The sequence below is a fragment of the Schistocerca americana genome, chromosome 7, assembly GCF_021461395.2.
Source record: "Schistocerca americana isolate TAMUIC-IGC-003095 chromosome 7, iqSchAmer2.1, whole genome shotgun sequence".
NCBI lineage: Eukaryota > Metazoa > Arthropoda > Insecta > Orthoptera > Acrididae > Schistocerca > Schistocerca americana.
The window spans coordinates 503,131,919-503,157,390 of NC_060125.1; the positions used below are offsets into that span (position 1 = coordinate 503,131,919).

Genomic DNA, 25,472 nt, shown 5'->3' on the forward strand with positions numbered 1-25,472 from the left:
ATAAAGAAATATTTTATATCTCTGTAAAAACTGTGATTTCAGCATCACATTTAATCTCTAAAGCAGTTTTAACCATGTATTTGCTATCATGTTCTGAATAATTTTCAAAAGGAAAATTTACACGAGAAAACTATAAAATTAGGGCAGCAATTCTACCTCATGTTTCAGAATAATTTTCTTTAATCAATTTATCTAGGCAACTTATGTTGCTAGAAATAGAAAGTAGCATCAATAATCTCATGAATATATCTTTAGCTCAATAATGTTCATTAACCACTTATGTGAAACATGCACTATTCAGAAATAAAACAGATATGTTAATGAAGACTGCTGTGCTACCACCTGCATCACCAGTGGTGCTGGTTATTTTTATTGTGGCTGTGATGGCTACCCAATTATGGAAAATGTGCAACTGACAGAGAAATTTTTACCGTAGGAAAGAAAAGGAAAGGAGCAAGTTGCATTTTAGAGCAGTGATGTTAGGACTTTGTTAAATGAATGGATTAAGATCAGTCCTTCCAAATAAATTAAAAGATTTAGGGTACGATGCAAATGTAACAGCTTCAGTTTAACTTTAGTGTTCAAGCGACTACAGTCAAATCTCTATAGTAATCCAATAAGAGAGGCAGCCTGGCAGTACAAGAGAAAAAGTGCAAAAAACAAGGAGTTAAGACAACAAAAAATGACCCAATATTATAAAACCAAAAAATGGAAAATCCCGAATGGAATAACAACAATATTATGAAACAGGTAGATTGCTGCTCATCTTATAGAGGAGATGATCAGTCACAGACAGCCACAATGAAAAGACTGGTATACAATCAAGCTTTCAGCCAAAACACATTCCCCCAAGCACAACTCGCACACATTGGATCACTGTCTCTGGCCGCTCAGGCCTTTTTGTTGTGTCTGTCTGAGAGTCAGCATCTCCTCTGTATGGTGAGTAGCAATCTATCCTTTTCATAATACTGCCAATAATAGGTAATAATCACAGGAGAAGAATGTCAAATCAGGTGCATAATTCTGGGTACTGAATACCGAGTTACTAGAATACGTTAGCCAAATCAGCAAACATCAGGAACCTCTGATTCAGGCTCTCTAAGAAAGACACTGGTAGCAAAAAATTAAGACTGTGACTACATGGTATGCATGCAGTAGTTTTGATAGCAACATCAGTTAATATGAATTATGTAAATCAGGATATCTGACAAATTACTGGCTAAGCTTCATCTCCTGAATGTGAAAATTGTGCCAGTCCTTGAACAGTAAAACAAGACCTTGAAAAAGTGCTCTGCAAAACATGTTATTGCTGTGCTCTAAGAAGCCTTCAAGAGATAAGAGAAATGGATAGGCACTCATAGATGGATATCACTGATGTGTAGTTCCTGACTCAATCACATGATATGCAGCACTGTCTGCAATGGAATGTGTCTCAAAAGAGTGTGCTAAAAGCAAAGGATGAGCCTAGTAACAGAATGTAGTATTCATACCAAATTTTGTACTGATGGCAAAATACAGACATGAAGGAATACATGTTTAACACACTCCACCAAGAGCTAAAAACATCAATATATACGAAGAATTTTTAGCATCAATAACGGAAAATGATAGGGCAAATTGAATATTTGTAGATGTGTTTTAATTACCTTGGCTGCATGTAAAAAGAATGGTAATCAAACTATCACACCTAAATGCAAACAGGCTAATACCATATTATGGTGGAAAGTGTTAAGTCTCATTAGGCCCCTGGGCTTAATGAGCACTGCAATATGGTGACCGAGAAGTTCCTGTACCCTTCACACCTTTAACATTTGGAGAAATAAATACTTGTTTTATAGGCATACTTGCTTCAAAGATGATGAGAAGCACTGTTGTCAGTACTGCATTGTTTCAGTTGTGTAGTCACCGCTGACGTGAGTGGACACATTTACACTGCCGAGGAGTGATTAGTGGTGTGTGTGTGTGTGTGTGTGTGTGTGTGTGTGTGTGTGTGTGTGTGTGTGTGTGTGTGTGTGTGAACCCTGCCTCACTGTGAGAAATGTACTTTTGACTCAGGCTGTGTCAAATACAGGTCACACAGAATATGTATGAAAACATGGGAAGAAATGTGCCACCATAGCTCAATCAACTTCATTGTTTCCTTTGAAACCCACTCACAAAACCTCAGCTGAACTTCAAGTACTGTGGGCAAGAAAGAATTGAAATTGAAAGGATTTAGATTGAGGTTTGTGAATGAATTATCTGGTAACAGGCAGGAGCAGCTTGTTCCAGCCTGCCATACTTTGTTGTCACAATTTCCAAATCCTGTGCCTTGCCCATGTGTGTTATTTTCTGACAAATGTGCACTATGTCTATTTCATTCAGGTGAAATGTGCTTTTCTAGTCTAAAGAAAATTCGCAGGAGTTGGAAAGGAACCAGCATCACATCATAATATGGGGCCACAGTGTTACCAGGGTGCCTGTTCAAATCAAACTTTTTTAAATGGCGACTTTTATTTGGACATTTTACAAATGTGGTTAATACCTCAATTTGAAGACAAGGGAGTTGTGGTATAGTTACAGCAGGATGGAGCTCCAGTACAACCTGCCAATCAGGTGTGTGATTTTCTTGACGAACAATTTTGAAGCCAATGGACTGGGTGTGATTCAGCCACATTTCTAGTCCTGTGAAATGAAGACCACAAATCCTGGACCTGCTCACACCATACAACTTGTACAACGGCGTACTAAGCTGCTGCCAGCCCGTCCCCTCCGGTTGGAATCGAAACTCAATAAAGGAAAGAAAAAAGAACCACACTGGCGAAAGCTGACCACCTCATGATCCAGCTGCGCTGCAATAGCTCTTGTCGGCATGCCAGCGAAGTAGAGACCATCCGAAGTGAAGCTTCGTTTATGGTGCTATCCATGAAGATTGTTTATTTTCTGCCCGATTCTTGGGCACTAGCCAGAGTCCAGATATTTAGTGTATGTGTCGTCCCGCGGGAGTTGCGGAACGTAATTCCTGTGAAATTTTTGTTCATGGTATACTTTTCTGAAAGGAATAAAGAACCATTGTGAATCTCTACAAGGACCAGCCATTAAGAGCCAATCTAAGAACATTTTACAAATTACTGTCAGCTTCGATAGCGCAAATCATTTTAAGGCCTACAAAAATCAAGAAGTATATATAGCTTTCTCAATATTATGAATCAATGAGAAAATGTAATCTGAAAATTCCTGTTTCTATAGTATCCAGTGACGATGCTATGTGGTTTTTCTATAGATTTTAAGAATGTCTCGTGTTCCTACTTCTCTCAGTTCCAAATCAGCTAGGTGCTAGCAGGTATGAAAACTGCTAAACCATAAGTTTACTGTATCTTATTCACAAAATGCTGACATGAATTATTTACAGGAGAATCGGAAGTCTGGTAGAAACCGACGGGAGGAGAAGATCAGTTTGGGTTCTGCAAAGATGAGACAGACAGTGGGAGCGATACTGACACAAGGACTTATCGTAGAAGATAAGTAAAAAAATCCAAATGTACCTTATAGTATTTGTAGGGTGGGAGAAAGCTGTAAACAATGTTGACTGGAATGAACTCTTTGAAATTACTACGAGAGCAGAAGTAAAATATAGTGTTTGAAGGGTTATATAAGAGGGGCCTTCGGTGAGCCGCTGTAGTTTCGTCAGGTTCCTATAGGTGGCGACACTGTACATAGCCGTCTCAACGGCGTCTGTAGTGGAAGTGCGTTCGAAGTAGAGCACTGTCACTGAATTACTCTCGGCAGAGCATCACAGACATTTACAGGCGCTTCCAGAATCTCTACGGAGATCTGGCAGTGAACAAACACATGGTGAATCGTTGGAGAGGCGCCTCTCATCATCGTGACAGGGTCGCGGAAACCCGTCCTATCTCCGGCGTGCCAGCTGGCCGCACACAGTATCCCTCCTGCGATGTTGGAACATGCAGACACGCTCATTCGAACAGAAAATTTAAAGCCGCTCCCTCACTTGATAAAATCATGGCGATGGTCTTCTGCGACTATGAAGCAGTTATTCAGTTTGATGCCCTCTCTCATGGTTCAGCGATCAACTCTGAAGTCTATTGTGCTACCCTCAGGAAATTGACAAAAACTACTCCAGTGTGTTAGTGGCTCAACATCAGTACCAGACCTAATGAAGAATTGCTCAGAAGTGTTGAGGAAGCTCTTCTACATGCAACTCCAGAGATTCTCCCCAGGATGTCTGGAGGAACATGGAAATATATGCATCTTCGTGTGAGGTATAACAGTGCACACACAGATCTGTGGGTTAGATAATTTTTTATACATAAGTACTCCAGTACATGGTTTTGAACTAGAAGTACAAGGACTTGTCGAACACAATGTGAAAAACAGCTTTCCAGAAGCTGTGCCCAATAAAGGATCATGAAACACAAGCTAGTAGTACTGGCAGTGAACAAAACAAGCACAAAAAATATGAAGATCAGTGAATTTAAAGAAAGTGATTCAGACGATTTTTTCAAATGTATTTTATCTTCCAAATAATTTCCTTGCAGTTGTATTCAAAAGTGTATTTCCTCAAACTCAATGATGACACAACGATACACCTCTTTGGTAAAGTTGATATAGACACAGTTGTTTCTGGAGCATCAGAATAAGATCTACAAATTGTGTATTTTACATCTGGGTCCAAAACTGCATGGGTCCAGATGTGTGGATTTGAGACTTAAGAACCACCGACTTGTCTGGTGGATTTCTTCACATGCCAAACTTTTAGAGATTTGTGACTTAAATCTATTTCCTGATTAATACACATTCTCTCTGTGATGTATACTAAGAACACACTTTTCCTGTCCTTATTGTATGCTAATGTCCTGCATGTAAGCTAGGCAAGTGCTAAGAAAATGAGGAAAATTATGTGAATAACTGAGGGTTAAACAGGGCAATACAATTCTGCCATAAATTATCTCCCTCTTCAATATTTTAATATAATTGTAAATTTTAGTGAATACAATTATTTTATTGGTTATTGAAAGTAATTTGGAATTTTTTCTGGGTCATAGTTAAATTTTGTACTTCACTGCAGTTTATAGCAAGAACCCATCATCCCCGGGCTACGTTGCCGTTTGGGATCCATGTGCAACATGTGCTGGAGTCCCTCGGTGTGGAGTCTGTACAGCCCCAAATCCTGGGTTTTAACTGCCTGCCACCCTGGTTACTGAAGAGGCCTGGAGTGATTTTAGATTTATTGCAGTACAAGAAAGATTGCACTCCTGCCACCGTTTTTAATGCAGCATTTTCTGCCATTTTATCTGAGCACCATGACTACATAGCCGTTTTTACAGATGGGTCGAAACAAGGGGATTCCGTTGGTTGCTCTGTTGTTTTTCTGGATTGTGTCCCCAAGATCCGACTGCCTCAGACTTTTACTTCTTTGATGCAGAATTGTCTGCGATCTTGCGGGCACTGGAGCAGATGAGACGTTCTTCCTGTCCTAAATTCCTTGTCTGTTCCGATTCACTAAGTGCCCTTCACTCATTGCAACGTTTGTATCCAGCAGATAAAATAGTCCAGACCATCCAGGATGCCCTCCTCCAACTACAGCGATTGGGGAAGGTGGTGGCTTTCTGCTGGGTTCCAGGGCATGTCTGCATTGCTGGGAATGAAAGGGCAGATCTCGCAGCCAAGGAGGCGTGTCTCGATCCACAAGTATCTCAGTGTGTTATACCCCTGCACGCACTTACCTCGCTGTTGAGCTCAAGAGTCATGCGTCGGTGGGAGGATGAGTGGCTGGAAGTGACTGACAATAAGCTCCATTTGGTCAAGCCCACAACACGTGTGTGGTGTACTTCCTTTCAGCCCCGTCGACGGGACGAAGTTCTCTTCACTCAGCTTCGGATAGGCCACAGCCCTATGACGCTTGGCTTCCTGCTCCGGCGAGAGGACCCTCCAATTTGTGGTGCTTGTGGCATCCAGGTCACTGTGCGCCACATTTTATTGGATTCCGTTTTATTTTCTGACCAGCGGGCCGTGGCTGACTTGCCAGCGGACCTGCTATCTCTCTTAGGCAACACTCGGGTGAATGTGGTTAAAGTTTTAAACTTCTGTGCCATGTCAAATGTTTTTACAAAGATTTTAGGGAGAGGATCTTAATTTGCTCACTGTGTGACACGATCGCCCATATTTTATGTAAGTGGCCAGCCAATGACAATTTCCTGTGGCATTCTCGTTGCGATGTTTTCCCTTTCCTTATGTTTTACTTTCTTACGTAGCATTTTCCTTCTTTTCCTGCTTTCTTTACATGTGTGCTTCACTTTTATTAGGTCTGTCCCCATTCGTTCCTTCTAATGTGTGTCAGGGCGCCGATGACCTCGATGTTGAGCGCCCACAAGCCACAACAAACAAACAAACAAACACACACACACACACACACACACACACACACACACACACACACAATGATATGTGTACAGCATTACTAACAATTTGTAAAGCACAAAGAACATTAGGACACACACTATTTTACATTACCTGCATAGCAAAATCAGATGTAATACAAGCAACAGAGACAGGCTTGCTTTCTAGGTCACCGCCACCAGTAGATCTTTTTATTTCCTCAATATTCTCTGGAGTAATCCAGTCTGCCTCATCATCATACTCATCATCATCATCATCATCATCATCATCATCATCAGTATCATACCCTTCCTCTCCAGGGCTATCTTCACTGCCATCAGCATGGGAATCACGCCAGCTATGGAAATGTTCTTGATCTTCCACTGAATCTCCACAGGAATTTTTACTGTAGTTATTTGTTTCATCAGTGGTCTCTGTGCAACTGTTTTCTGTTGTAACCGATGAAGACATTTTACTGCCCTCTGTATGTCTCTCCTCATTGCTTTGAAGCTGCTCCCTAGAGCAGTCCGTCAAAACAGTATTTTCACAAGGTTTCTTAGTTATACTTAAATTACTTTCTTCTTCTTGTAGAGCCGCAGAAATATTTGTGATTTGTTCATTACCACCATCATTCCTCTCATCAATATAAGAATCAGTGGAATCATCAGATTCATTAGGTGAGTTATGGCCCTGAAAATAAAATAAGAGTGCATGAAAAAATAGTGTAGGCAAAGAAAATATCATTATGAAATTTTAAAAAGACATAATTGTACATTTTTCCTTCATTAATTTTATTTTACTACTACTATTATTATCATTACTATTATTCTTATTAGCCTCAAACTTCTGTCTCAGCTGGTTTAACTGCGGTCAAAAATATCTTGGAGATACTGCCAAGTGTAAAACTGGGTTATGGATATGCGAGTTTTAGGCTTTGCAGTGCACTTCCAAAAAAAAAAAAGGGGCTTCTAAATCTACACAACTACTCTGCAATTCACATTTAAGTACCAAGCACCGCCAGACTTTTTCCTCTACCGTTCCACTCTCAAACAGTTTAAAAAAATGTACACACATTTTTCCATGCAAGCTCTGATTTCTCGTATTTTATTATGATAAGTTGTTTGTAACTGTAATTCTGAGGTATTTAGTTGAATTGATGGCTCTTAGATTCATGTAATTTATCATGAAACCCAAGTTTCACAGATGTCGTGGAGTACTCATGTGGATGACATACTTTTCATTATTTAGAGTGAATTGGCACTTTTCACACCATATATAAATCTTTTCATTTTCATCATAATAGAGGGAAACATTCCATGCGGGAAAAATATATTTAAAAACAAATATGATGTGACTTACCATACGAAAGCGCTGGCAGGTCGATAGAAACACAAACAGACACATACATACACACAAAATTCAAGCTTTCGCAACAAACTGTTGCCTCATCAGGAAAGAGGGAAGGAGAGGGAAAGACGAAAGGAAGTGGGTTTGAAGGGAGAGGGTAAGGAGTCATTCCAATCCCGGGAGCGGTAAGACTTACCTTAGGGGGAAAAAAGGACGGGTATACACTCGCACACACATATCCATCCACACATATACAGACACAAGCAGACAAGCTTTTTTTGGCCTTTGAGAACCTTTTCCAACTCACTGTTAAGACCAAACCTTGGTCTTGACATCATAACCATAGACCACCACTTACCACCAGTTATAATTCTCTTAAGGAACATCTCGTTCTCATCTGTGTGATCCAATAGCTCCTCACAGATTGTGAGGAAAAGGTGTTTCTGGTTTTGACTCACGAGCCATGGGACAAACTTGGCAGCAACACAATGCATTCCAAGATGCTGTGTCAGGATTTCATGACAGGATGCAACTGAAATGTTACATTCTTCTGCAATCTCTTAGACAGTTAGTGTTTGATTGGCCTGCACAATTTCATTGATGTTCCTGACATGAGCACCACTGGGAGATGCTGAAGGGCATCCTGCATGAGGGTCACGTTTGACTTCTGTCTGGCCTTTTTTAAAGCATGTGAACCATTCATAACACAGAAATGGCTTAAGAACTCTTCACTGTAGGGTTCCTGCATCATTTCACGCGTCTCTGTAAAAGTTTTCTTGAATTTCGTGCAAAATTTAATGCTAATGTGTTGCTCCTCTAGCTTTGCCATCTCAAAATTCATAAACTGTGCGACACAACATTCTACTCAATGTGGCACTGAACAATAACTAATAAAGATACAACAAAACTTTTGGCAGTTACACATTAAACACAGGCATGGACAGTGATGCCAATCACATTTTGCTCCAATCCACCTCTGGTGCAAAATTACAAATGTTCTGGAATTTTTTGAACGGACTTTGTATAGTAACCCCTTAATGGGGCAAAAAGCTTGCTGCAGAAGTATGATGCAAAGAAATAATGTGCCTGTGCATTGAACACAAAGTAAATATGTGTCAATTACCATGATTAAAAATTCATTATGGGAAAAAGAAACTGCAGCTTGAAAGTCGCCCCCCCCCCCCCCCAAAACAAAACATCACTGTACACAATTATTATGTATACTTTGTTACTAACTAATTTTGTGTATAAAATAAAGTCAGATTCTGGGAAGCTCAGTGTATGTACCCCTCACCATTTCTGGAAAACAAAGCTACAAGTAAATCATATTAATTCAAGTACAGAGTACTGCATGTCACTTTAAATTACAAAGTCTGGATGTCCTAATTCCAGTATGTTAAGCAAGTGGTTGGGTTAATCAGTAGGAAAATTTATCTGACAACAAACTAAAACATATATACACATCATATATGAACCAAGGAAGAATGCAAACACAATTAATAATATTTCCAGTCAGCTGCAGCATCGATAATCACTTGGCATCTCTGACGCATGCTTGAAACCAAGTTTCCCACATATTCACACGGAAGAGACCTCCAAATGTGTCGAATTCGTATTAGCAGCTGTTTCAAAGTGAAGTTCTTTTTCCTTTGCAATGTTTTTCTGATGCAAAACCATACATTTTCAGTAGGATTAGCATCAGGTGACTGTGAGGGCCAATCCACTACCTGAACAACTTTCTCCTTTTTCCAGTCACTGCACAGCCTGCTGTAGTGCTTCGGATCATTGCCCTCCTGCAGTATCCAGTCTTCATTTTTGTCAATGATAAATATGTAACATTTTCTGTGCATTTAAATTGTCAGTAAACACATGAAAATCTCAGCCGAGAATTCAAAGTAAACTAATGCTTTATCAAACTGCATGAAGGACAAAGGTTCCTCTAGTGGGCTGTGAAAGAACTAAGGCAATATCTTTTACCACCTGTGTGTAATGCCGACCACACTCTTACTTAGCAGACTGTAGTCACTACTATATTAGCAATGTACTAGGAGTTGCCATAGCATCCTAGAAACTTCTCAGTTTTTTTCCTTAGAAATTCTCATGTTATGCCTCAGGAACCAGAGTATGAAATGCAAGTATATATTGGCGATGAGCAAGAGCTGACTGTGTCTCTCAAATCGAGAAATCACAATTGTCACATTGTAGAAGCATACCAAACGAAATGCCACAGTATCATATAGGGGCACATTTCTCAATTACACGATGTAGAGTATTAATACTTCAGTATAAATTTTCTTGCCAAAAATACTAAGTAAACCACTTGGGCTGCCTCACACCACACATTTTAGTTTACACCTTCATCAAACAGTCAAGAACTATTCGATCATGGTTCTCTACCATTTAAATGGACCTGATATGAAACCCTTCCAGGTTCAGTATTCCCATTTGTGTGATAATTGTACAAATATGATTTTTAATGTGCTAAAGTTGAGTCCAATAACTAGTTATTTAAATATCACTGATATACTTTAGGTCAATCAACTCACCATCCTTTTGGGCACGTAAAATCCTGGGAGTTTTGTACAATCATCTGGTGCTTTTTTCGCAGTATTGATAACACAACTGAATTGTGGTTGCTGCTTCAGGTGGTCAGATCCCACTACCTCTTTTTCTAATTGATATGTCAGTGCTATAACTCTTATGTCTGTAGCAGAAAGACTTGTGTAGTCCCCAGTCTTCTTCGAAAATTCAGTAACTGGAAAAAAGAAATGAGAACTATTATTGTTAATTATTATGTATGGACAACTAAAATAAAATAATAAAATCTCCTTGGCTATTTAGGGAGATACTGATGAACTTGAACCAGTTTACATTACAACAAACATTATAATAAACTTAAATGAATAACAGAACTGCTAATTTTTTTTTTAAAAAAAGAAAAAAGCAATGAGATGAAATTTATGGGCTGCAAAAGCACCATCGATTTCTGACACTTACAACGGAATCCTTCACATTTTGCACAGATTCCTGAAGAGAAGCAGTGCAGACTGAGCTTCATTCTTCTTTCAAAACATGCTAAATGCTACAGATGGTTACCTTGTGGTTTAATTTCTTTACTTCTAAAGATTGTGCAAAACTATCGCTTACACCCATTCATTGTGTGTACAGAAGATTTACTGCTCTTTTGCTGCGACTAGTGACAACACAACTGCATGCTATAGCCAAAGATTAAAACATGGTGTACAGAGAGCAACACTCCACAACTGCTTCATTCTAACAACTCACCTTGTCATAGGAAAAAGTCATGTGTCCACTGACAATGTTCCCTGTAAAACTAAGAAAGTGTATCCTATGGAAGTAATTCCAGTTTCACTAATGGCAAGTTACTGTAACTTCAATGTCAACTTCTGATCCAGTACTGACTTCCTTCAATCTTATTAAACAACATGTTAATGTGGAAAGCACAATGAGTTTCCTTCATGAAAGAAATACAGGGCATCTTGAACAATGTGGACTACCTTACCTTCTAGTTAAATCAGCTGAACTGCAACTAAAATACTGAACGAATACCAACAGAAGAGAAAACCCATTGGCACAAAGTGCCAGCTGCCACCAGTGCCACAAGACAAAGACAGTTCTTGGACTAATTAAGTAAACACTTGGAATCAACCAGCCAACTTCATGATGGATCACATACAGTGTTATCTCACATGACAAAGAATATGATGATGCAGTAGTTGTGTGTTCAACTCCCTTTTGAAAGCAGTTATCCAGATTTAGGCAACGCATGGTTTTGCTAAATCAGTCAAATGCGACCATACTTTCTTTAAATACACCACAGCTGGTTCCCTATTACATCTTTGTCTCAATTGAGCTTCTGCATTGCATCCAATGACACCAGGGCCCAGAATGTTAATCGAAAAATATGATAGCCTCTATGCTCCACAAAAGTAACACAGCTGTTATTGTACAACCAATACCCTAATTGTCTTTACCTAAATTCCCACAAAATTGTGATAGCTACATATGGTCTTTAACCAAACTGAGACCCAGATAACTCAAAATTTAAGAATGGGATGAAGAAGCCATCAAATGACCAGTGCAGCTCAATGAAAAATACACAACTACATTTCCCTAACTGTCATATCACTAAAAAAAGTATCATTTTGCTGTATGAAAAGTAATGAAGATACTTTTTTGACATACTAGCACATGTAGACGTCAAAGCTTTTCCCAGATGTGACACTTCCCAATCTCCATAGAACAGGAATAAAGCACTGGTACTGATAAGCACATTAAATCAGTTGCAGGTAAGCTACATTCAGTTTTACTGCAAATTATAGATCAGTGGTTCCCAATCTTTTCTACATAGTGTCTCCTTTTGCAATCCCAGAATATCTGATGGCTCCCTATATTTATTTCATTTGTTAATGTTTTTTGCTTCTTTGGAAAGACTTTAATTGATGATAATCTGCAATTAAAGGAAGGTTATCAAATGTAGTGTAATACAAAACTGCAGCCAAAACAGAAATTTCTGTGTGTCTTTCTTGAATAACCAATGATACTGTTTTCACCTAAATGACACTTCTCACATCTAACTTTTTTTTATGTGATGAAAGTCATGATAAGAATTCCAAACATCAATGAGATGACTGAAACAGTTTTCCTTTAAACAGCACCCAAATGTTTGGTTTCAAACTAGTTACAAAGGACATCTAAGGTCACTCTCCACATTCAGGTCATTGTGGTATTTTGTTTTCATAAGACGGGGGGAAAGGGGGGGAGAAGAGATGGAATAATGACAAGTACCTGTTTTCAATCATAAATTACAAGTAACAAAAAGCACAATTTAAGTGAATGAGTGAAATGATGCAATTTTGGAGAGTTTACTGGTCTCATATAGATATGATTTTGTGTATGTAGACTGAAGCAGTGAGTGTGTAAGGAGGAATTTAAAGTAGACTGGGGATGGCAGTGAGAATCTGGATTGAGGAGGGAGGTGTGACAGAGTAGTCCGTGCAGTTGTGTGAACCACTGTGCCATGGTGACTTAGTGGCTAACACACCTGCCCAGTAAGCATGAGACCCGGGATTGGTTCCCAGCCTTGGTGCAAATTTTCACTCGCTGCTTCAGTCTATATACCTAAAAACGATTTAAATGTCCAAAATTATTCACAGTTAAGATTCAATTCACAAAAGTTTTGTTCTATAATTCAAGAATTCTTTTACTGGGTAAAAGCAGTTCCATCAGAAATGACTTATGGTTACGTTGAAAGGTATATTTATGTCACTGCTGTTTTAAATCTCGAGGTAGACTGCTGAATAATTTAACTGTTATCTGAGAAACACTTTTCTGATATAAATCTGTTCTAGAATGAGACATGTGGTTTTACCAACACTTCTTGTGGTATGATTATGGAGAGGCCTATTTCGTTGTAGGTTGCTACTTCTATTTAAAATACGTCCAGTTGCAAAAAGGGTACACTGATATATGCAAATGCTTTTCAGCTGATTTAACTGCAATCCTTATGTTTCCCCTTACTGTAAGTTGCAGATGGCCCTGACTGCTTTTTTCTACATTGTTAAATTTTGTTTTACTGGGAGTGGGGTCTGAGTTTCCCCAGATGATTAGTCCACATTTAAGTAATGAATGGAAGTACGTATAATAAGCCTCAATCACTGTTGACCTGCTTGCACTTTGATGTAGTGCAAATAGAGCACAACAAACATTTTAAAACTTTGTTTCAAGAGCTTTCACATGACAGTCTCATTTTAAATTGTTCTTTGCCATATTCCTACAGCTTTAGTTTCCATGATTAATTCCAGTGCCATACTGTGAAGACATGGTATTGTATCAAATTCTTGTTGAAGTGGAGAAGAGTAGAAATTTATAAAGATAGTTTTTTTTGGATAAACTGAACATTGTAGTGCTACCCATCACATTTGACTGTTGTTATCAAGGTAGAGCACACAATTATTTCGAGCTTATAAAATATGACAACCAAGACATCAATGATTGCACACAGGAAACCACACAAATAATACAAAAATATTTAACTCCAGAAATAACATGAGATTAATGGGACAACCACAGGAATTATGTGGTTCTGAGCAGGGATAAACTAAATAAATGACTGCTGAGCAGGGATAAACTAAATAAATGACAATCTTAATAATGAGGACCTAGCAAAACAGATTCTAACACAAAAATCAAGCAAATAAAATCATCAGTAATCAACAAAGCCACAATAAAAAGACCTGAAAAAAACTGGTAATGGAAATTTCACTTGATCAATATACGAGGGTGAGTCAAATGAAAACCTTAAATATTTTTTTAAATATTATTTACTGTGCAGAAGTGGTACAAAAGCTGTATCACTTTTCAACATAATCTCCCCCACGCTCAAGGCATGTCCTCCAGTGCTTAGAAAGTGCATAAATTCCTTTAGAAAAAAATTCTTTTGGTAGTTCGCGCAACCACTCATGCACCGCGTAGCATCTTCTTCATTAGAATGGAACTTCTTTCCTTCCATTGCGTCTTTGAGTGGTCCAAACATACGGAAATCACTTGTGGCAAGGTCTGGTGAGTATGGTGGATGAGGAAGACACTCAAAATGCAGGTCTGTGATTGTTGCAACTGTTGTACGGGCAGTGTAGAGGCTTGCATTGTCATGTTGCAAAAGGACACCTGCTGACAGCAATCCATGTCGCTTTGATTTGATTGCAGGCCGCAGATGAATTTTTTAGGAGACCTGTGTATGATGTACTGGTGACAGTGGTCTCTCTAGGCATGTAATGCTCCAAAATGACGCCTTTTTTGTCCCAAAAGAGAGTCAGCACAACCTTCCCTGCTGATGGTTCTGTTCGAAATTTCTTTTGTTTTGGTGATGAGGAATGGCACGATTCCTTGCTCGCTCTCTTCATTTCCGGTTGGTGGAAGTGAACCCAGGTTTTGTCCCCAGTAAAGATTCTTGCAAGGAAGCCATCCCCTTCACGTTCAAAGCACCGAAGTAGTTCTTCACAAGCATCAACACGTTGTTCTCTCATTTCAGGAGTCCGCTGCCGTGGCACCCATCTTGCAGACAATTTATGAAACTGGAGCACATCATGCACAATGTGGTGTGCTGACCCATGACTAATCAGTAAAACTGCTGCAATGTCATTCAGTGCTACTCAGCGGTTTTCATTCACTATGGCTTCAACTGCTGCAATGTTCTGTGGAGTCACAACTCGTTGTGCCTGACCTGGACGAGGAGCATGTCCAATTAAAGTCACATCATTTGCGAACGTCCTACTCCATTCATAGACTTGCTGCTGTGACAAACATGTATCACCGTACTGAACCTTCATTCGTCGATGAATTTCAATAGGTTTCACACCTTCACTATGCAAAAACCAAATAACCGGACACTGTTCTTCAGAAGTGTCCGATTCCACCCGTATTCTTTGACCCATGACGTCACAAATATGGCGGAAACGACCATACACTACGACTCCAATATGGCCCCTATGACGTCATTACGTAAACATGACCACAATACGAAAATACATTGAAAAACCAACACACACGTTCCACAAAAAAACCTAATGAAACTAACGGGGCAAGCGTGGGAAACAGAGGGTTTTTGGCTGGGGACAAAATAAATATAAACAAATTTCGACAAACACCAGCGTACCAAACCACACAAAACGATGAAAAAAAACCGACAACACAAAACTCCCTAAATTCCACTAAACACAATATCCTCTGGAATCGGACACTTCCCTTGACCTATATAGCTCCGCCATATTTATGACGTCATGGGTCAAAGCAGACGGGTGGAATCAGACGCTTCCGTATTTCCGGAGTACAATATAATCCTGGGTTAATTAATGATAATTAGAGTGCTACACTGTACTTACCAAACTTAACATTTTCAGTGAAAACGTCCTTCACAACCACATTATAGGGCAACACTACCAAGTTTCGCAGTTGGCGTTTATTTGTAATTTCATCAAGTACGTCCTGTACAGTATATACGTTGGTAGCTACGTCCTGGGTGAAGAAGAGAATCATTATCAAAATCTTTAACGTACTGTAAAATCTGCAGGGCAGACTGCGTAACGCAACGTTAATGCACATTGAAAATACTTTTAAAATATTGCTGCCAAATCAATAAAAATTGTCAGCAGCTGTCTTACGACATTAAATTTAAAGTGTGCTTACTTGCAGAGATGAATTTTTTATGAAAGTGTTAGTGTCAGCGACTAAATGTTCAACTTTTTGTTTACCCAAACTCATTTTGCAGAAATGTTGTTATTCAACATACGCTCTCCACTTCGTTAATTGTAAACATGCACTTCGACCATGCTTTAGTCAAACAACACTATACCAGTATACCTCTCTCCTAGAGGATCATCTATGGCATACACCATAGATGCTACCTTCGTATTTTTATATTAAGTCTACAAACAAGACATAAATGAAATATTTTCACTCATTCGCAGTTCAGACACTGCAAGAAATCAAATTAGGTGACTATATAGCAAATGCTTTTGGTTAATGTTGTGTGATTTATACTACTGAATATCTTTAAGGCATGTCTCATGATGACCTTTGCATACAAAGACTTTGTTGAGTATCTTCCAAATAGTTTCGGTGGAAGAGAGTGAAGCATTAAATTTGGCCATGTTGAAGTGAATCTGACGGCACTGTTGTCCGTAAATAAACAATCTGCGCGAAGCGAATTGTGTTGTTCAAGTAAACTAGGCGTTCAAATATTCACTGTTCGTTACAGTGTCGAAATAAAACGACTTCCTGTTCTTTGTGACTATAAGAGACTGTCTGAGGTCGTTATAGACATTACACAAGAGCTATGTGGCTCATGAAATGAAATATCGTCTTATTAGTTAACGAAGACATTGTGTAAACGTTGGTTCCAGTGTGTGATGTTCCAGCAGTAAAATGTCGGATAACAAGTAATTATGACTTTTTTTTAAAAACTTTTACAGTTTGATTAAATGTTCTTATGTTTGCAGAATTACATACTAGGGTATAACGATTTGCGCATATTTTATATTATTGCCGTCGAAAGCTTTAATTACAGACCGTACTGGAGTGGTAGCGATTCATATTTTGTTACGTTTCTAGACATTTTGTTGTATGTGTAGAGGTTTTAGTTACCAGAGACGTGTAACGTATCTGTTAACTGGAGAAAATTATCAACACTCTGTGTATATTCATTTCCTGCTATATAACTGTGTAGTCTATAGGGTTCATTAATTCTCATTTGGTGGCTCAGTGGTCAAGTAGGTTTGAGCGTGATTACCCTTCCTCCACTCCCCCCCCCCCCCCCCAGATAGTTATCGATCTGTTTATTCATCCATGGATTTATCACAGTGATGCAGTATTTTTTTCATAGTAGTGAAAAAATATATAGTCTAATGCAAATTATAGGTAGCTTACATACAGAATGCATAAGTGTGCCCCTACGAGGATGGGATGGGCTGTTGGCCGTGGCTTGATGACGGAACCATCTTGGTATTGCCTGAAAAGATTTAGGAAAACCTGAATAGGGTGATTGGACAGAGCAAACACTCCATCTTCCCGACTATTAAGGTAGTGTCTAAACAATTGATTTACACACAGTTTGCTTCAGGTAACTTAAAAAATATGGTTTTGGTCTTCGTTGTTGGACACACTAAGGACACCTGCTGGTGACTCTGGGCCATGAACATGCTGCTATGCCGCTGGCACTGACTCCAGTATGTTCAGAAAATTATGCCCCATACATGTCTAGATTTCCTCCCCTAAGTCCACATGAAAACTGAGTATGCATCTCCCAATGATGGATAGGATGATGTAAAACTTTTACTAACTGCTGTCTGGGAAATTGAAGACAGCAGTACAGTTGTATTGTGAGTCAGTGTTTGTATGATTTTTAGAGAGAGATTGATGGGTGAAAATAAGTGATCAGTTTTTATTGTCAAAAGTAATAACACATTCTCTCATAGTCATACACTCGTAGGAGTTGCCAACACCTGGGCATGGGCGCCCCATTGTAAATTTCAGCCGATATTGAACTCAGGAGAATGACGTTTTATCATGCACTATACGTTTTAACATAAGACATCTTTTTCAAAGTATTACATTATGATCATTTATTGGAATGTGACTGTGTCTTGTAGTTACTCCCTTCATTTTAATTACTACCCTTCAGTCCTCTAAATCATCATTAATTGCGTTGAATGCATTATTTGTGAAGAATGGTTTAGCTGCTTTATTAAACAAATGTATTTCAATAATCTTTTCCATCTCACTTTACAATTATTATACAGTTTTATTTGCAGATGTTTCCTTTCAGTTGTTTTTGATTAGCTTGACCACAGTTTTTAATTATTCTTGTGGCCCTTTTTTGCAGTTTAAAAATTATATTCATGGTTTCTGCCTCTGATCCCCTAAAAAGAATCTCATAGCTAAGAACTGAGTGTGTGTAGGAATGCTCATAGCTAAGAACTGAGTGTGTGTAGGAATGGTACATTATCACAAGACATTGACTTTTACAAACTGATGATAGGATCCTAAGAGCATAACATGCTGATGGTATTCTTTTTGGCAACAGAGTTGGTTTCCTTCTTCACACTAAAATGTTTCCTTTTTATGTTAATTTTTAATGTATTACATTTTGCCCAATTATAAACATCCTTGAGGGTTTTGTTTTATTTCTCTGATAGAAGTTTTTGTGTTATCAGCGACTGTGATGTTACTGTCATCGTCAAAGGAATTTTTTCCTCATGTCTTCCATAGTCAGGAAAGCTGTTTGTATGTATTTAGAACAGAATTGGATGCAGTACTCTTCCCTGAGAACCACCTATGTTTATATGTTTCTTGTCTGACAATTGTTTTACCAGAAGTTTATCATCAGCAGATGTATGAACTGCCACTACCTTTTGCATATTTTCCAGGCAATTTTTGGAACCACTTGTTTGCTATTTCTATTACACTAAGTGCTTTTTGCTTGATTCATAGTATTGTATGGTGTCAAAAGGCCTGGACAAGTCTAGCATATGTCTATCACACATTCTTGTCAGTACCTGCAAGTACTACCATTGTGAACTCCGTAAGACATAATGTTGTACTTCCCCATTTCAGAAGCAGAACTGGGGATTACCGAATAGCCCAATCCCACCTGTGTGCTTTGACCTGTGGCATTATGAATGTGGCTGTGACCTGTGTTTCGTGCAATATTCAATAAGGTGACCACAAAATCACTCATTTAACCTGCAAACAAACAAAAGTAATATACCAAATATTTCACACCAGCAATAAAATTAAACTAACGGGCAGCTGCTGGAAGTGGGAGATTTAGGTGGGGACAAACTAAATATGATTACAATAAGAATAAAGTCATCATTCAAAAACAAATATAATGCACACAAATTGCCCTGTAGTCAACTGAAGAAAACATGTGAAAAATACACCATTGGAATTGAATACTTACTTAACCTAAATAGCTAAAGTGAATCACTTGATCTATATATCTCAAACAATACCAGACACCCCCACAAAGCCATATAAACCAGCGCCCCAACTTTCACTTCAACTGCACAGCCCAGTTTGAAAAATGTTTATAAAACACTCAGCCCCACAATCTAAAAACACTGGACCACACTCCAGAATACCCACCAGTATATGCCAATAAATAACCTCAAAATAATATGAAACTAATTGAACATAAATTATAAAACCTTCATTTCGCAGAAAATTCCCTCTTAAAAACAAGCTACAATCTCACAACAAATACAAAAAAGGTAATTAGCAATAATCAAGGTTGCCCCCCCCCCCCACACACACACACACACATAAACACACATCTCAAAACAGAATACCCAGGTAAGTCAAGTACCTGCACTGTGGCAGCCCTCTACCACACAGGGATCACACTGTTGGTGCCTGAGTTGGAAACTCGCGGTGGCCAAGCGTTTCCAAGCGCTTCAATCTGGAACCACGTGGCTGCTACGGTCGCAGGTTCGAATCCTGCCTCGGGCATGGATGTGTGTAATGTTCTTAGGTTAGTTAGGTTTAAGTAGTTCTAAGTCTAGGGGACCGTTGACCTCAGATGTTACGTCCCATAGTGATTAGAGCCGTTTGAACCATTTGGAAACTTGACACGCAAGCCACGAGAATGTGCCTCAAGCACAGGGAGTCCAGACAACAGTTTACTGGCCAGGTAACCATTGCTGTGGCCGGGTGGCACTAGTAGGGAAACCACCATTTGGAGTGGGTGGTACCATTGTGAAAGGTTCACAAATGTAGCAAATTAAAGTTTCTTCTGCTGGTAGCCACAAAGCCGCTGCAGTCTCTTCAGATACTCCACAGCATTTCCTTTCATGCTATACCATGGGAAGAAGGTGAAGCCAGACAATGGGAGCAAAATAGGGTCTGTACTTGGAGTGATAGGGATACTTTTACTGCAATGAGCCCCCCCCCCCCTTTTTATTTATTTATTTATTTTAAACTGAAGACAAATTTGGAGAAGTAGAGTCCTTGGGGAAAGTGCAAAATGATTCATTATGAATTAAAACTTACATTCCGACCCACCACCTTCCACACATTACAGTAATAGAAATTCCTCCAGAGAATAGCTCTAAAAGCAAATTGAAATGTAAATGACTTAATGACAGACCACTGATGATGCTTTACCTCAATAAAGCAAAATACGCCTGGTGCAAAAAATCACACATTTTTGTAGCTGCAACAACAGAACAAAAATACCCTCAAGAATTTTAAAGCAACAACGGACACTATGGCCACACAAATGGAGAATGGAAGGAATATCTGTTATCTTGCTGTCTGCCAGATATTTTATATCACTGGGCAAGGGATCAAAAATTTTGGCCAAAGTAAATCAGGTCCAGCGTCACTCATGATGGTGCTTAATCTACCGCTCATAGGTTGGCAATGCGTCTGTTTGCATAGCTATTGATTTGTATAGATAATGGGATGATACTTCGACATAACCGATGGGAGGCGTGAAGAGAGGCAATGTGTATGTAGGGGGAAATTGAAGTCATTGTCTTGTTTGCTGTTTTTCAGTGTATTTGTTAGTTTCAAGAGAAATATTTTATGATTATGGCAGTGTGTGCTATAAAGTCGACTGGTTTAAGTGATGAATTCTGCAGGGCAGCGCCAACCGTCAGTGCATGTCTCATGGATTAATTACAGAGGTACGAAAATGTATCAGATGTGTTGGTGAAATGACTATGCAGTTGATCTGTGGGAGCACACTGAGCAGGGTTTTTTTTAATTAAATCATGGGAGAAGGTAGGTGGATCAGTGTTTATCAGTAATAGTCACACGTTCGATATATTAATTAACAATGATACACATACCTTCTCCCATGATTTATATAAAGATCGTTGGTCCACTTACTGTGCTTGTGAAGATTTAGTGTGTAGCAACACAGAGCAGAGAAACATTTCACTGCTTTTTCGAATGTATTGTGGGGTGCAATGCTGCCATTGGTTTGTGGATACTACAGAGTTTAAACAGCTGTGATTCAAACAAGGAGCAATTAAATTTATAATTCTTGTTTACAGCAATATTTCACCCTTTCTTTGGAATGTATTGTTTCAAAATACATTCTCTGCCTTTAAATGAAACAACAAGTTTACTGTTACCAGTCACCGTTTTATTTTTTCCACGACGCATTTCGAAGGTTTAAACCTCCATCATCGGGTGGATTTACATTAGTTAGTATTACATATGTGTGTATGTTGTGTTACGACATTTGGAGGAACTTGTGGCACTGCCTAGTGGAGAAACAAGACACTATTTCAGAATATGGTTTTGGATAACTATTTGACAAAAAATTAATGGTAAACTTTAATAAGTAAACTAGAGTACCTCCAGTGGTCACAGGTTCCTTTTTCTGTTGTAACACTTCACATGTATACTGCCACATTTGTAAACAAATATGGCGTCTGGAATCAGCTGGATGCAAGGTTCGTACAGCAGAAGAGAAGACATAATCGCAAAGTGCAAAGAATATACATTGTAACAACATTATTACAGAATAATCGTTTAAACCATTTGGAGGTGTTTGTTTTGAGGTGTCAAATTTATGTGTGTGTGCTTCAGGTGGTATATAAATCAAATTTTGAAAGGTTAAAACAGCTAAACATTCGTACTCATTTATGCAATCAGGTGAAATGTTAAAATGGCTTAAACTTCATACTTGCTAATAACAATTAGGGAAAATGTTACAGGCTTGAATTACAATGATCATATTGGCTACAGCAGTAAAATCATACATAGATGACACTCTTTGAAGAGAGAGAGAGAGAGAGAGAGAGAGAGAGAGAGAGAGAGAGAGAGAGAGGGGGGGGGGGGGGGGGGAAGGAGTGATTATATGAGAGCAAACATTTACATGGCAAGAAGTCTTAAGATTACATGTTGCATATATTAGCTGCCTAAAGGTTGGGGTAATACACTGGTTAATGTTATAAAATATGCAAATAGGTATACATTTGTGCCAGTAGTTGATGTACATACAGTTTTAAGCTGACAGGGGGTACAAGCTGTTGGTGTGATGAATTATCTGTGAATGAGGTCAATCTCTTGTACTCTTGGCGGCTGTCAATATTTATGGTAAATATTAGTGTGTGTGTGTGTGTGTGTGTGTGTATTTTAAGAGTCTAGGCAGTTGCTGAAAACAGAGATGATACTATTGTAAATATTGTCATTTTTGTCATTTAAGATGGATTCTGGTTGCTTCATTTGGTGTTTGTATATTTGGAGTGTTTCAAGGGTGTCTAGTTTTCTGCCTTTTGGTTGGATGTGTAGGATGCTAATACTTGTGTTGTTAACATGGTGTTTTGTTTCATGTAGGTGGGTAGCTATTGCTGATGTATGGTATTTTTTGTTTTTGAGTGCTGCCATGTGTTCCTTGAACCTAATCTCAAATGATCTGCCTGTCTGGCCTATGTAGAAGCAGTCACAGTCCAAACATTTAATTTTGTACACACCTATGTGATGAAGTGGGTTTCGTGTGCCGATGTTGTGGGGTAACTTCTGTCCAATCTTGTTGTCTGTTGTAAAGGATATGCTGATGCCTTTCCGTTTGAAGACATTAGCAATCTGGTATGAAATGTTACCCAGAAAGGGGATTGTATGCAAGACATTATTTTCCTTTTTGTTTTTTGTGTTGTGATTGCTTTGCCATTATTGAGTGTTTTAGAGTGTCTATTATGGAGTTGTTATAGCCATTTTCAATAGCTGTTTGTTATATTATTTCAATTTCTTGATCACGTTTATCTTCTGAGAGTGGTAGTTGGATAGCTCTATTAATCATGTACTGGTATGCTGCCATTTTGTGTGCTGCGGGGTGGCAAGAGGAGTTGTGGATTGTAGTATGTGTTGTGGTAGGCTTCCGATAAATTTCAAACTGATGTCTGTTATTCTTTATTGTAATGGTAAGGTCTAGGAAATTTATACTGTCATCTTTTTGGTGTTCAACTGTGAATTTTATGCTTTCGTGGGAGTTGTTGAAAAACTGATTCAACCCACTGATGTCATCTTTAGTGCCTTTGATTAATATTATGATATCATCTACATACCTGTAGTAGTAGATGATATTTTTGAGGAGGTGGTGATTGGAATTCAAGATTTTGTCTTCTAGGTTACTTATAAATATTTCTGCTAACAATCCGGAAAGATTTGAGCCCATTGCCAGACCATCTGTTTGCTTGTAGATTTTATTGTCAAATTTAAAATAGTTGTGTGAAAGTGTGAATTCAAGCAGGTCCATTAGTTCTTTAATGTGAGTTGAAGGGATTTTTTTGTGTTTATGTAGGTTGGCATTAATTATTTGTAGTGTGGGATCTATTGGCACAGATGAATAAAGGTTTTGTATGTCGAATGAGGCAAGTGTGGCTCCATCAGGTACTTGTGTGTTTTTGACATATTGTGTGAATTCTGTTGTGTTTTTAAGTGTTCTCTCATTATTGAATGTGTGTGCTTGTTTGAGAATTCTGAAGAGTATTTTATTGAGCTTGAATGTTGGGCTGTTCCTACAGTTCACTATGGGTCTGATGGGGGTCCCATCTTTGTGTATCTTAGGTTGTGACCTAAGACAAGGTGCTTGTGGGCTCATTGTTACAATGTTTCTTGCTTCTTGGATGGTGAGTAGAAAGTTAATGTTGTTTGAAATGTGTTTAATCTCCTTTTGTATTCTGGCTGTTGGATCTTTATGTATTTCAGTTATGTTGCTGGTTTGGAAGAAGTCTAAAGTTTTTTCTATGTATGTTGTTCTGTCCATTACAACAGTTGTGTTGCCCTTGTCAGCTTTTACAATTATTGCATTTTTCATGTTTAATTTAGTCTTAATGGTACGTGTAAGGGCTTCTTCTCTTTTCTTGTATGCTGGGAATGGTTTTGCAATTTCCTTTTCAATTATTTCGTTAATTTTGTGGCAGGCTGATATTCTGTCGGTTTGTTTCTTAAAGGCGATGGTCGAGATCTGTGTGACACAAGTGATGAGCTTCTCTTGGTTCTTTTGGTCCAGCGGAGCTTGAACATTGTGTTTTAAGCCTTTGCAGAGTAGTGCCTCTTCTTCTGCAGTGAATATTATGTTCGTGTTGTTGAGGAAAGGTGTGTAGAATGTGTGCTTCTTTTGGCTGTTTTGGTTCGGTTTGAAAGGTAATTGTTGCTTTATAAGATTGGCCAGTTTTTTCTTCTGTGTAGCTTTCGTTTTCTGTACGATGAACTCGGTGTACTCTTTGACTTTTTTGGTTATGGAATCATATTCTAATCTATGAAGCAATTTTCCCAATTGTAATTCTGCATTATAAAGCTGTGTGTTGAACTTTTGTTTTCTAATATAAAGTTCTTTCAGTTCATTTTTCACACAGAGTTTTCGTGCGATCTCCAGTGTTTTCTTTGCAGTTGTTGTGTTTGTTTTGATGTCAATCTTGACATAATTTGGGATGACGTTATTCTTGAGACAATTCCTATTGAAGTATATGTGTTGTGTCGTCATTGCGACCTTTTCTGCGCTGTTCTTGTACTCAAAAAAAGCCTTGATTGGCTGACTGGGCAGATTAACTTTAAATGCGAACATTTTTAGGTTAGGCTTTACCGTGACTGTTACTGACATTAAATGAAACAACAAGTTTACTGTTACCAGTCACCGTTTTATTTTTTCCATGACGCGTTTCAAAGGTTTAAACCTCCATCATCGGGTGGATTTACATTAGTTAGTATTACATATGTGTGTGTGTTGTGTTACGACATTTGGAGGAACTTGTGGCACTGCCTAGTGGAGAAACAAGACACTATTTCAGAATATGGTTTTGCATAACTATTTGACAAAAAATTAAACTGATATTTAATGGTAAACTTTAATAAGTAAACTAGAGTACCTCCAGTGGTCACAGGTTCCTTTTTCTGTCGTAACACTTCACATGTATACTGCCACATTTGTAAACAAATATGGCGTCTGGAATCAGCTGGGTGCAAGGTTCGTACAGCAGAAGAGAAGACATAATCGCAAAGTGCAAAGAATGTGGCAGTATACATGTGAAGTGTTACGACAGAAAAAGGAACCTGTGACCACTGGAGGTACTCTAGTTTACTTATTAAAGTTTACCATTAAATATCAGTTTAATTTTTTGTCAAATAGTTATCCAAAACCATATTCAGAAATCGTGTCTTGTTTCTCCACTAGGCAGTGCCACATGTTCCTCCAAATGTCGTAACACAACATACAC

At 38.6% G+C, this 25,472-nt stretch overlaps 2 protein-coding genes across 4 annotated transcripts in view; one reads left to right on the forward strand and one right to left on the reverse strand.

Moving 5' to 3' along the window:
* LOC124622579 (RNA-binding protein NOB1) overlaps positions 1–16,111 on the reverse strand; it is a 61,642-nt gene extending 45,531 nt beyond the window's left edge. Inside the window, exons 1-4 of the mRNA XM_047148327.1 lie at positions 15,931–16,111; positions 15,627–15,759; positions 10,272–10,480; positions 6,514–7,068 (exon numbers count right to left, since the gene is read on the reverse strand). Coding sequence (XP_047004283.1) covers positions 6,514–7,068; positions 10,272–10,480; positions 15,627–15,759; positions 15,931–16,005 — 972 coding nt within the window. The 5' untranslated portion in view covers positions 16,006–16,111. The remainder of the gene's footprint in view (positions 1–6,513; positions 7,069–10,271; positions 10,481–15,626; positions 15,760–15,930) is intronic.
* A 267-nt stretch (positions 16,112–16,378) lies between these two features.
* The window catches only part of LOC124622029 (RNA-binding protein 33-like), a 246,829-nt gene continuing 237,735 nt past the window's right edge, over positions 16,379–25,472 (forward strand). For all 3 annotated transcript variants that reach the window (XM_047147585.1, XM_047147586.1, XM_047147587.1), the window contains exon 1: positions 16,379–16,682. In XM_047147585.1, coding sequence (XP_047003541.1) covers positions 16,669–16,682 — 14 coding nt within the window. In that variant the 5' untranslated portion in view covers positions 16,379–16,668. The remainder of the gene's footprint in view (positions 16,683–25,472) is intronic.